The sequence below is a fragment of the Octopus bimaculoides genome, chromosome 4 (genome assembly GCF_001194135.2).
Source record: "Octopus bimaculoides isolate UCB-OBI-ISO-001 chromosome 4, ASM119413v2, whole genome shotgun sequence".
In the NCBI taxonomy this organism is placed as follows: domain Eukaryota; kingdom Metazoa; phylum Mollusca; class Cephalopoda; order Octopoda; family Octopodidae; genus Octopus; species Octopus bimaculoides.
The window spans coordinates 141,460,747-141,473,532 of NC_068984.1; the positions used below are offsets into that span (position 1 = coordinate 141,460,747).

The following is a 12,786-nucleotide window of genomic DNA, read 5'->3' on the forward strand; positions in this document are numbered from 1 at the left end:
CCTCTCTTTCATTGCTACTGCAAAATGTACATACACACACACGCGCGCGCGCGCATACACATGCATGCACACGTACACACATGTGCATACACGTGCACACATATTCAAGCATATATTTATATATGCATATACATATGTATATATGCATGTATATATGTGTGCATATATGCATGTAAATGTGTGCATATATTTGCCTGTATATATGTGTATATATGCATATATATGTGTGTATGTATATATATATATATATATATATATAGATGCATATATTTGTATAATAAATATGTATACGCATGCACACACACACACACACACGCACACCCTTATATATTAGCAACTATACTACCTTTGTCAAATATTACATGGTAAATCTTAAACTTGCATCCATTTCTCTGAGACTATTTCTGCCTCCATTTTCTCTTCTCTACACAAACACTTCTCCCCTCTCTCTCCCCATACACCTCCCTTTATATTCATTGTGTGTGTGTGTGTGTGTGTGTTTCACTCTGATGATTAACTTATGGTACAATCTAGAGACACACTTTTGTCTCTCTGTGCTCCCCCCACTGCAACATACATTTTACATGTGCCTTCACACAGACTCACACATGCCTGTGCAAGCACACACACACACACACACCTCTGTACATACACAGGACTATATTTTTATATCATTTCTCTCCTAACCTGTCTTATTGCCATTCACTATCCCTCCTCCTCTTCCTCTCTTCTTCCCACCCTGATTCCACCCCTATGTATTATCAGCTACCTTACTAGGATGCTATCATTATATATATATACATATTTATATATGTGTGTGTGTGCTCATTCTGAATTATCTTATTTTTAAAGATTTTTTTTCTTATTTGAAACTGTGATTTCAATCTAACCTGCTTTTATTTTTCATTTTGTTTCTAGTTGAAGATGACTGATACCCCACCCCGCTGCCAAAATGACCCCCTCTTCTCCCTATTATGAAATATAACAGTTTTTCTAATATGTGTGTGTGTGCGCGTTGTGTTAGTCACAGAAATGGATTTTGGTTGCAAATCTTACTAAAACCTAAAGTCTTTTACTAAAGTGTTATGGAATTCAAATATATACTCTGTGTGTGTGTGTGTTTGTTTGAGGTTGTTAATATATATGTATGCACACACACTCCCATGTCTGTGTATGTATGTGTGCTGTATGTGTTTTGTATATTATACATGCACACACTGGAAGCCACTTATTGTGATCATTTTCTGGATGGAGCCTTTTAGATAACAATAACTGCTTGATAACATTGTTCAGGGTTACGATAAGTGGATTCCTCCTCCTCTCTCTCTCTTTCTCTATGTATGTATGTATATATATATATATATATATATATATATATATATAGAAAATCCTATTTTTATTCTTTATGTTTATTGTTTTTAGCTTTTGTAATTTTTGAAATGAGAATGTTTCCCACTCTTTTCAGTTTTCTCACTTCTCTTTCATACACAAGCACATACGTCCCATACACACACACACACACACACACACACGTATCTATATGCACAAACACACTACGCAACCACTTCCTTTGAGGCCCACATACAACAGACACTATGGCCATTCCATTTCTCTGATATTGTTTCTCATTAACTAAAGATTATAACTCCACCTGCTAATTCTTATAGAATCTATTTGCCTAGGGCAAAGGGCAAACTATGTCTTGAGGTTTAAAATTAATTAATTATTAGCTTAATGATGTATAATCATTAGTATATCGGTAGTATAGAACTGGTGATTATATCAGTGATAAATTTGTTGTAAATAATATTACTAGGTAATACGGTTCTATATCTAAGAGATGAGGAATTATGTACATTATTTGCATTTGACAGATATTTGTCCTCATCTTGTTTGTTGTTAACACAACATTTCGGCTGATATAGCCTCCAGCCTTCATCAGGTGTGTTGGGGAAATTTCAAACCTGGGTTTTCATTCCTAAGGTATTTTTCGATGTTTTTATTATCATTATTCAGCTTACTGCCTGGAATTGAACTGAGAATCTTGGGGTTAATAGCCCGCACTCTTAACCACTACACCCATAGTGGTTAAGAGTGCGGGCTACTAACCCCAAGATTCCGAGTTTGATTCCAGGCAGTAACCTGAATAATAATAATAATGATAACATTGAACGAGAACCCAGGTTCGAAATTTCCCCAAGACACCTGATGAAGGCTGGAGGGTATATCAGCCGAAACGTTATGTTAACAACAAACAGGATGAGGACAAATATCCGTCAAATGTAAATAATGTAAATATTACTAGGGTCCAGAGTCTTGAATTGTTTTTCTTTTCTCACATCTAAAATTGGCCATTGAGTTCCTGAATAAAATTGGTAGGTGGGGTGGCCAGGAAGGAATTTATACATACATGTGTGATCACATGACTGACCAAACTTTCAGATGTTGTCACACATTGCTTGTCACAGTGTGCTTTGCATTGTTTTCACCTTCAAATGACACCATCCTTCTGGCCATGCAAGCTGGCCAACATGCTCCACTAATCGAAATGGGGGCTGGAACACCAAGAAATGAAGTGTTTTGTTCAAGAATGCAGCGCTGCCTGGCCTAGGAACTGAACCCTCAATCTAGCAACCATGAATACAACAGCCTAACCACTAGGCCATGCACCTTCACATACATATGTATTTATGTATTAATTAAATATATATAAATCACTTTTTAAAATTCTCTCTACAGATTTTCTATAGAAATTAGAGCCAGTACTGAAAGTTACACTATTTCATACACAAATATGTCTATGTAAACAATGTGACCAAGGATAGTAAAATAGGTAAAGGGTGTACATACATATTTCAAGTGTTATTGCTCTTTCTTCAGTGCCACATCTAACCCATTAACTATTTGCAAACACATTGCTTAACTAACCACTAAATTTAGCAGTCTAACACAATTGGATCTACCAATTTTACATATTAAGCACATTCCTAGCAATTAGTACATACATATTAATTACTGATAGTGACACCATATGTACTAGCAGCAATTAATATGTAAATAAATGTTTGTGTGTATGTCTATGCACACACATAAAGACCCAGAGGCCCTTTTATATGTAGTGTACCTTATGAATTGAATTGTGTTTCACGAATTTGCATTTTGTTGCTTAACGAACTTTTTTTGAAACTTGCAGCAACAGAAAATACGGCTTAGGAACACGTGCTGTGAAAGATGAGAAGAAGACTACAATCACCACAACAACCTCATCAACTAGTCAATACCGAAGAATTGGATCTGCAGAACCAAGCAAAATCAAAAAACAGACCTCAGACTCGGCATCAGCTTCGAATCATCTTCAGAAAAAGTAAATGCATTGGCAGCATATTTAGAAATGGTGGAGATGTGTGAGGCGGAGTGGTGGTGTAGGATATGAATGAATAGTGTATGGTGGCAATGACATGGGATACCCACAATCACCACCACCACCACCACCACCACCACCATCATAATGTGTGTATATGTATGTCATCATCATCATCATCCAGTGTTTTAAATCCGGGTTTTGTCCCTGTTAATGAGGGTTGCCGGATCTACTTCAATGCCATAGCAACTGAAGTAGGCAGGTAGGCTCACCCCAACCTTTGGGCTGGCTGGTGCCCATTCCCCTTTGCTATCATGAGGCTTTTTTGGAGCTGGATTTTCTACAGGGAGCATGCCCTTGCTTACCCCCAACCTCAGTTTCTAGACATGAGTGATCCTGAGACGAAGGCCTCTACCATGATTTTTAAGAAATATGGTGGGAAACTAGCTTAGGAAGGCAGGGACGCTACTCCCTGAGATCCCTTTTGGAGACCCCCCCACTACCTATATATGTATGTTTGTGTGTGTATGTATATATATATATATATGTATCTGTGTATACAATGGAAGAAGTGATCAAGACAATAGAACAGTATTTCCACTCACTACTCTGCAGTATCAAATTATTCCATCCTTAGTTCTTTCTCCGGTTAGCATTGTATTTCATCCTGCTCTTGGTCATTATACTAATTATGCAGAGACATTGGTCCAATTTTTGTCAGATTCTGTGAAACTAACCAACCTGTTCTAGAATGGCAGTTAGACACTAAAAGGTGATCACACACAAACACACACGATCAGATAGTGTGATGTACATCTCTTCCTCTCATTACTTTAGAAAAGTTTTTGTGTTTAATTAAGAAATCATTACATAATTAGATAATCGCTTAAGTAATTTTATACGGAGTAATATTAGATGAGCTGTTATCTCTATTGGCAACACAGACCAATGAAATCTTCTCCATGTGGTTGCATGACATGCTAAAAATAGTAGCCAAATCTCCATGTCACATTCAACCATCTTGAAATACTTGATTGCATAGTATTAGATATTTTGTCTGACACGAAGGTGAGATAGTCATGGCTGGAACCCCTTTGTTCATAGGTTCTCTTGAGCAGGGATCAGCTGGAGTGAACAGATATATTATAGGCATTTTAACCCATTCACATTATTCCGTCAAAAGTAATATTTATTTATTCACTTTTTGAATTAATCATGCACCATCTTGCGGCTTTGAGATTCTGATGAAGTGACTAATAAATTTTGGAATGGTATTGTAGGGTTGGTGTGAGACGCCAAATCGGGACAGTGTGACCATAAAGCAGGTAGAATATTTTGGCCAGTTTAAATGCTAAAGGGTTAATTATTTCGTAAAATATATGTATACTTGTCTGTCCACCTGACCAGTGGAAACGAAAACAGTGTGAAGTGCATTGTGGCAAGTGATGTATAACATCTGAATGTCTGGTTGATGCCATGATGTATGTGTGCGCGCACGTGCATGTGTGTATGCTTGTGTGTGTGTATAGTAGTATGCAAGACAACCAAAGAGCTTGTACATAATCTTTTGATCTTGTAGGAATAGTAATTGTACCATCTTTTAAAAAAGAGGACACATTGGTTAATGTAGAAAAGCAGAGAAAAAAAAGGGAAAATAATATGGTTATCCAGAACATGTTTAATGCCAGTTGAGATCTGACCCAGTGGACTTATGGTCAAACAGCAACAATATAATATCATTCTTTTCCCAATCAGAAGAATTATACCACATGAAGTATGTTGATAGGAGTGTGACAGTGACATGCCCATCTAACCCCTGCTAGCATGGAAAAATGAATGTGAATCTAACAAATGAGTATGAAAAGATGTATGTGTATATATATATATATATATATATATCATACATACATACATACAGGGTGTCCACAAAGTCTGGGTACATGGGGATTAACACATACTTTAAGAAATTATTATTTCTTATATTTAATTGTTTATGTTATGATTTTATTTACTCCATGTACCCAGACCTTGTGGACACCCTGTATAATGTGTGTGTGTGTGTTTGGTTGGTGTTAGGAAGGGCATCCAGCCATAAAAGCCATGCCAAAACAGACACAGAAGCCTGGTGCAGGCTCCAGCCTGGTCAGCTCCTGTCAAACCATCCCACCCATGCCAGCATAGAAGGAGCACGTTAAACAATGATGATGATGATGATTGATATAGGGATTGTTTGAAGTCGTCTACAGATTAAGAAAGACGAGGTAGAATTTTGGATTACTATGAATAATTCTCCAAAATTCTGACTTCCTTATTTTTCTTAGCACATATATTTAAGTTTGACACAGGAAGTCAGTCATATGAATGGTATTGTATTTGTAATTAGAGTTGTGTACTCTAGGTTTAAATGTGACTCCATCTGTGTGTGCGTACAACTCCTTAAAAGAAATCTGTTATGTTCCTTTCTCCAGCGGTGTTCCGGATGAAAATATGAACCCGTCTCCTGCTTCGTCAAACGCTCCCAGTCGCAGTTCTTCAACCAGTTCGATACACAGCAGCACCAATGACAAAACAGTTAGCAAAACGCTGTCTGGCAGCCGTCTACGGTTAGACAAGAGTGCAACCTCTACGTCTTCAGCTTCTTCAAATGTCGTCCGCCGTACGAAACCAGGAGAGAAGTCGGGCAGCAGCCAGGTGTCGAGCACCAATTCCAAAATTGCTGTGACGACTTCAAGTCGGTTACATATGTCAGGAACCAAATCAAACCATGTAACGCCGGTTAGTATTATCAACTGACCGCCAGATGGTCACCAGTTCTGGTTGTTGACATTTAAGTGGCATTATTGTTATTGTTATTGTTTTGTTTGTTTGTTGTTATTGGGACTTTCAGATCTTGATTGTGGTTAAATTCTATTTTCTTCAGCCACTAATTCATTCTTAACTTAATTAATCACTTGTTTAAACTTAATTAATTTGTGTTAAACTTTCATCTTTTCTTCTATTCTCTTCTCTTATTTTGTTTCTTTTTTTTTTTTTTTGGTTTATTTCTTCACTGTCAAAAGAAGAATGTTATGAAATATTTATTTATTTATTTATATTGTTTAATCTGTCCATCGTCTTTCTTCCTACTATCTGGTCTCTTTTGTATTTCATTTCCTGATGTTGAGGTTATTTAAACAAGTCTCTTTTTTTTTTTTTTTTTTTTTTTTTTTTGTTTGTGTGTATGTCTGTGAATGTGCATCATTACAACATTTTAGTTTTTCTGCTTCAACATTTCCAATACTCATTGGTTACAAGCTTTAAAGATCAATGCTGCAGTTGTTATTGATTACAAATATTGACTTCAGAACGCTACTGCAACAGAGCACATCGCTCTCCAAGTTCTCTCACAAAAATGTTTCTATATTCTCTTCCTTATAAACATAGTGTTTGTTTCCAAACGGTATAATATTTCCGCTTGATGGTTCTGTGGTTTCGAGGTTTCATGTTCAATCTCAAAGTGTCTGCTATGATATCGTTAGGTCGTTGAGCACTTTTATGAGTGCAGTTTGGTAGATGGAAACTCTCTGGCAAGACTGTTCAAGGGATTGTGTTTGTTTTTGCGTGGTAGACCTAATTGGTTGTTTGGTGTAACATCACCACCTGGGTCATAAATACCTTTATTAGAGCCCACCCTGTTGTAAGTTCATTTGGGACAACTAACCTCTAAGCAAAACTACCCCAGCTGATAATTGTGTATCTACTCATGTAGCTTTACAGGTGTCTACAAAACGTTTAATTTACTACTTCCATGCTGCAGAGCTGACTCGATAGTAGCGCTTTGATGCTACATGTCACATTCTGAATTACATGTGGCAGACTAGCTTCACTTCTCTCAGTCCCATGTGTTACATAAACTAAAATATCCCCTTTTCTGTTGGGTACCTTGTCACACCATACCCCAGTTCCATGTAATACATTATCACAACTTACCTCTGTTCTCTGTGATACACTATTGTAACTTACTCCAGTTCTCTAGGGCTACTTATCCCTCACCGGTATTTGCCTTTCCACTGTTTGAAGGCTACCTGTTCTTGGTTTCGGTTCTCTCTAACGCTAACTCACCTCAGTTTTATCCCTCATTCTACAACTGTTCTTATTAGAGGGACATCACCTCTACATACATTGACACTGTCTCGCATACAAAAGGATCTCATCTATGTAAAACAGTGAATTGAAATATTTCAGAGATTATCTACGCAATTAATATACAAAATTCCCCCTCTGGGGATGGTCAGAATTCTAAAACAGTCATGTGGGGCTTTCTCAATGGCATGCCAATGTAAAATTATGTTAAAGTGTTTCCTTGGTGGAGCCTGACTGATGATGAGTCGTGTCTCATGTGGTTTGTTTCTTGGAACAAAAAAGAAAATGTTACCTCTGCCAAGGGAGATAATTCGGTAATGTTAGATAATCAAAATGATTGGAAAATAATGACTCAAAGCAGATAGTAGTGGATCTTGCCTTTAAATCCAACTATGAAAGTAACAAACATGTTTCAGCTTTATTAAAACTCTTCAGTGAAATATATTCAACTCAGTTTGCAAAACTTAGAAGTGATCAGTATTACAGAAGTAGAAAGAGCCATTATTAATGAATATTACTAGAAATATCCACTTGGCCAAACTTCTATAATCCATAATCACCTGAAAACCCTCTGATTCTGTTTTTATGGTTTGCTTTGGTTTTTGAGGTACTCCGAGTGAAGCTAGAGTCACCAACTATTATATGCGAGAGCAGTAATTCAGTGATCTACCGTTAAATTGTATAGGAAAGGAGTTTACCTAAAACCTTGCTCTAGCAGATTCACACTAAAAGTATTTAGATACCATTGCATACTGTACACACACACACACACATAAAGATAGATAGATAGATACAAGCACCTTACAACCATGAAGAATTGATACTGAGGATGTGCGGAGGTGTTGATTTTCAGGTCAGAAGTCTTTGTCGGCGTGGAAGTAGTCAACAGCTTTAACATACTTGTCTCCTTGTCTGTCTGTCTGTCCCGTTTGTGTGTCTCCACTCCATCAATACATTAACAGCAGTATAAAACACAGCATCAGCTGCTGCAAGGAACCATACTTAATCTCTGTGTTAGTGGTGTGTCCTGCAGAATGGTTACAATTCTCAGCAGATGATTTTACAGTTAATTTGAAAGTTTATTTAAATCGAAACCATTACTTGGCCTGTGAATTGTCTCAATTAGTAGAGTCTTGTGGTATACAATTTCAACTCCTTATATTTTGATTTCATATCTTACCAAAGTCGGCTTTGCTTTTTGTTATTCTAGAGTTGATGAAATAATTTCCAGTCAAGATATGGGCTTGATTTTAAATCAACCAAACACTTCCCCAAAGTTTGAAGTCTTGAAAACCAGTCTCCAACTTCACTGTCCTATTTCTCGCACTTTAAAAAATTTAAGGTTTTATATCTCTATGCAGAATTTAGAAACGCCTACCCTGAACTTATGTCTACACCTACCCACATCTACCCCTGACTGACCTGTTTTGTCCCTGACCCGAACATGTTCTTCCCTCAGACCTACATGTCATAACCAGCTTACATTTTGCCTCACTGACCTACGTGTACCACTGTGCTCAGCATGTTCCCTAACCAGACTACATGTGCTATCACTGAACTACATACAGTTTTACTTGACTCAAGTCCTGTCAACCTACAAATACTGAAACTGAGCCCCAGCCACCCCTTTCTCTGCAGTGTGATTGGGACTGGAAAGGTGTGCAAGGCTTGCCTCAACACCTTTGACTAGAACATTAAAAAAGAAAAAAAAAAAGACGTTGCTTTCTGGGATGCGAGTTCACAGTTCCAATGAAGGTTCGCATAAATTTACATGTAATGTTTCTTTTAGAATAGTTTTCACATTGTGGTTTTGAACTTTTAAAAGCTTATACCACATGTAGAATTGCATTCATGTTGTTAGCAGTCTACCAGGCAGCTGTCTTACATGTGACCCTTTGTGACTCTCATCAAAGTCTCAAAAATATTCCATTCCTTGCATAATTTCTTGAGTGACCAAAGATCACATTGTAAACAAAGTTAAACAGATAAGTTCTTGTTTGTGGTTGCCACCTCTAGACTGATCAAAAAGTTATATGGACAGGGAATAAAGATATAATGCTGTGGTGTAACATGGAGGCACATGGCCTAATGGTTAGAGCAGCGGACTCGCAGTTGAGGAATCGTGGGTTTGAATCTCAGGCCTGGCGATGTGTGTGTGTTTATGAGCAAAACACCTAAGCCCCATGCGACTCTGGCAGAAGGTAATGGCAAACTTCTGCTGACTCTTTCGCCACAACTTTCTCTCATTCTGTCCTCCTGCATCTAGCAACTCACCTGTGATGGACTGGTGATCCGTCCAGGTAGGGAACCTATACGCCAATGAAACTGGGAAACCAGCCCGTATGAGCCAGTCGTGGCTCGAGAAGGAACAAGCAACACTGGTGTAACAGTAGTAAGGGAGGTAACTTTGTGATGATCATTATAACAAAATATGTTAAGTGTTGCACTTTACGAAAGTAATAGCCTTAATGATTATCAAAGTGTTATGAAATTCTTACAGCACCATATTATTAATAGAATGTGTTTACCTGTTATCTATGAAGGAGCAGTCTTAGTGAACATTGACTGATAAAAACGAATGTTTACAGAAGTTCCACTTTTAGTCTTTACATTTTACATCCAGCTCCGACATTCAACTCTATTTTAGTTTCCTGTAGAATGCCGTGTTTTTTCCTCTCTCAGCAAAGGAACTTGTCCTTTAAATCTGTTTAATTGAGCCATAGTTTGTATTTGAAACCCCAAGATACCACTTGTGACTTTACATGTGCAAGTGTCCAATATCATTCCCTTCCATAGGATGTAGATGTATTCTAAGGCAGAGTGTTTCCAAGAAATAGTTTCTGATGGTGTTTTCTGTTAATGTAGGTCATAAATTCTTTGGTGTGGGTTCTAATTGTTTCCAGTCCAGTGAAGTGTATTAAGGAGCACGAAGAAAGTGGAACCACCTTTCCTTTTTCAACCTGCATGTGTGTTGTTTACTCTTGTGTTTCTATGTTTTAACCCTTTAAATAATATTTTGGGTGTGTGTGTGTGTGAGTATGGAGATGGGACGGCATGCTTATGAAGAAATGTGCTGTGAATATTCATTTTGTCAGTTCTCCTCTACTAACCACCATCTGGCTGTTTTCACTAACCTTTTTCACAGGAAGAGGAGTTTAGACTAAAGCACGAAGCCTTGATGAATCAGCAGAAGCACGAGTCACAAATCTTGAAGCAACAACTCGAAGAGCAACGGACAAAAACTGCTTCAAAGGACTTGGTAGGCATGACGAAGGTGTGTAAACTCGTGTGACAAACTGCTTCTTTCCCAGCACACAGCCATTCTTCTCTCAATTTTTTTTTCTTGCACCATTACCTGCCCTAGCTCTTTCTGAATCTGCTTTCGTCTGTCTTAGAGATATTCTTGTAGTTCAATTTGATTCTTATTCTCGTTGGTGAAATTACTTTATCTTGTTGTCTTCAGTTTCTCTTTCTTTTACTCACGCATGCTGTTGTTATTCTCTCTCACAATTCTGCATCATTTCTTTAAATAATTTGTATATTTCTGTTCAGTTTTTCAAAAAAGAATTCAGTGCTTTTTATTTTCTCTGTTTATTTCCACTAATTTTGTTGTGTTGTTGCTGTTGCTATTAAGTCATTCCAAATTTAAAGGTCTCTGATTTTTAAAAACAAACCTCAGATCTATCATGTCAACTATGACGTTTATCTCTTATGTGATCTTACTGCACACACTCACACTGCACTCCAATGCCATATTTGGCATTGTGGAAGTGCACTGCAGCCTTTTAACACCTTACTGTATCCATTGAAATGCCACAGTCTACCTGCACCCAGTGAGAATCACTGACAAGTTTTCATTTCTCTTATTTTTAACCAATCTCAAGAAGTTCTGTTTGTCCTCAATTATCTATATAACTGTTGTGTGTATTGACCAAATCTCTCTTTCTTCGTCAACACAGGTAAGACATGTAAGCATCTTTTATTTCCTGTCGTTCATTTCCATCAGTTTGTAGCTGAAAGCAAAGCAGGGTGGGGGAGTAAATTTCAATAAAAATTGCCAAAAAAGGGTGTGTGGGGGGATTCTTGTTTGTATATAGATTTTTTTATTCCACATATTTTGAGATTAAGGTAATCCAAATAATCTAATTATTAATATCTCTAATATCATAATTACTGGTTTATGCAAGGTTTGTAGAAGACTACAAATATTTAATGTATCACCAGTTGTTCATAGTAAAGTATTGTGTCCTATAATAATAATAATAATGTTCTGATATAGTACCAGGCAGTGGCTCTCATGTCTTCTGATCTTAGCTGATTGGTAGTGTTATCATGTTTTGTCTTAGTCTAAAAAATGGGTTACAGCAAATATTCTGATCAATACTGCAAATTTGCTTGTCAGTTGCTTGACCATAATCAGTTGAACATGTCTTTTAGTGGCTGATGATATGTGCAATTCTGACCATGAGCAAGAGTAGTGGGGTAGCATCATAGCTATGTGTTGAGAGGAATTCTTTGGGGTCTGACTAATTCACCTCTGGAAACACAGGTGTTTTGTTCATCATCCTTAAATAACTCTTGTTCAGGAGGGACCTATTGAATGGAATCAGCTACTTGACCTGCAGAAAATTCTGATCCCCACCTGTAAGGTCATGTCCTCTTTATCTTGATACAAGGTCACCGTGTCGTGCACATGTGTGTGGTTGTGATCCATACGCCTCTTCTACCCTTATCAGACGGGTATGTTGATGGATATATTGGGCTTTGTATATTTGTACCCTAACATCACTTTGATGGCCTGTGCTACTCTCTCACTAATAATTATCATAATGATGATGATAATAATAATAATAATAATAATAATAATAATAATAATAATAATAATGATAGTGTAAGAGCAGAGGATCAGGTTGTATTTTGGCATTATTTGACACTTAATGTTGTTGTCCGTAATCGTCATCATCATCCTAGCATGGGTTGGACGATTTGACTGGGGACTGGTGAACTGGATGGCAACACCAGGCTCCAATCTGATCTGGCAGAGTTTCTACAGCTGGATGCCCTTCCTAACACCAACCACTCCGAGACTGTAGTGGGTGCTTTTTATGTGCCACCGGCACGAGGGCCAGTCAGGCGGTACTAGCAACGGCATATATGTATTCCCTTTTCTTTTACTTGCAGTTAGTCTCTCTCTCTCTCTCACACACACACACATCACATTTCTTCTTGCTAGAGAAATTATTTACCCTTTTATTCTATTCTCTCTTGCCTTTGCCTGCCACACTCTCTCTCTCTCTGCCACG

General features: G+C 37.5%; 1 protein-coding gene across 16 annotated transcripts in view; it reads left to right on the plus strand.

The window, feature by feature from the left end:
• LOC106872026 (DISP complex protein LRCH3) overlaps positions 1-12,786 on the plus strand; it is a 254,748-nt gene that overhangs the window by 191,318 nt on the left and 50,644 nt on the right. For 13 of the 16 annotated variants that reach the window (XM_052967554.1, XM_052967550.1, XM_052967551.1 and 10 more), the window contains 3 exons: positions 3,194-3,364; positions 5,830-6,136; positions 10,629-10,757. In XM_052967554.1, the coding sequence (XP_052823514.1) occupies positions 3,194-3,364; positions 5,830-6,136; positions 10,629-10,757 (607 nt within the window). The remainder of the gene's footprint in view (positions 1-3,193; positions 3,365-5,829; positions 6,137-10,628; positions 10,758-12,786) is intronic. The other 3 variants (XM_052967558.1, XM_052967562.1, XM_052967563.1) reach the window with 1 other exon arrangement.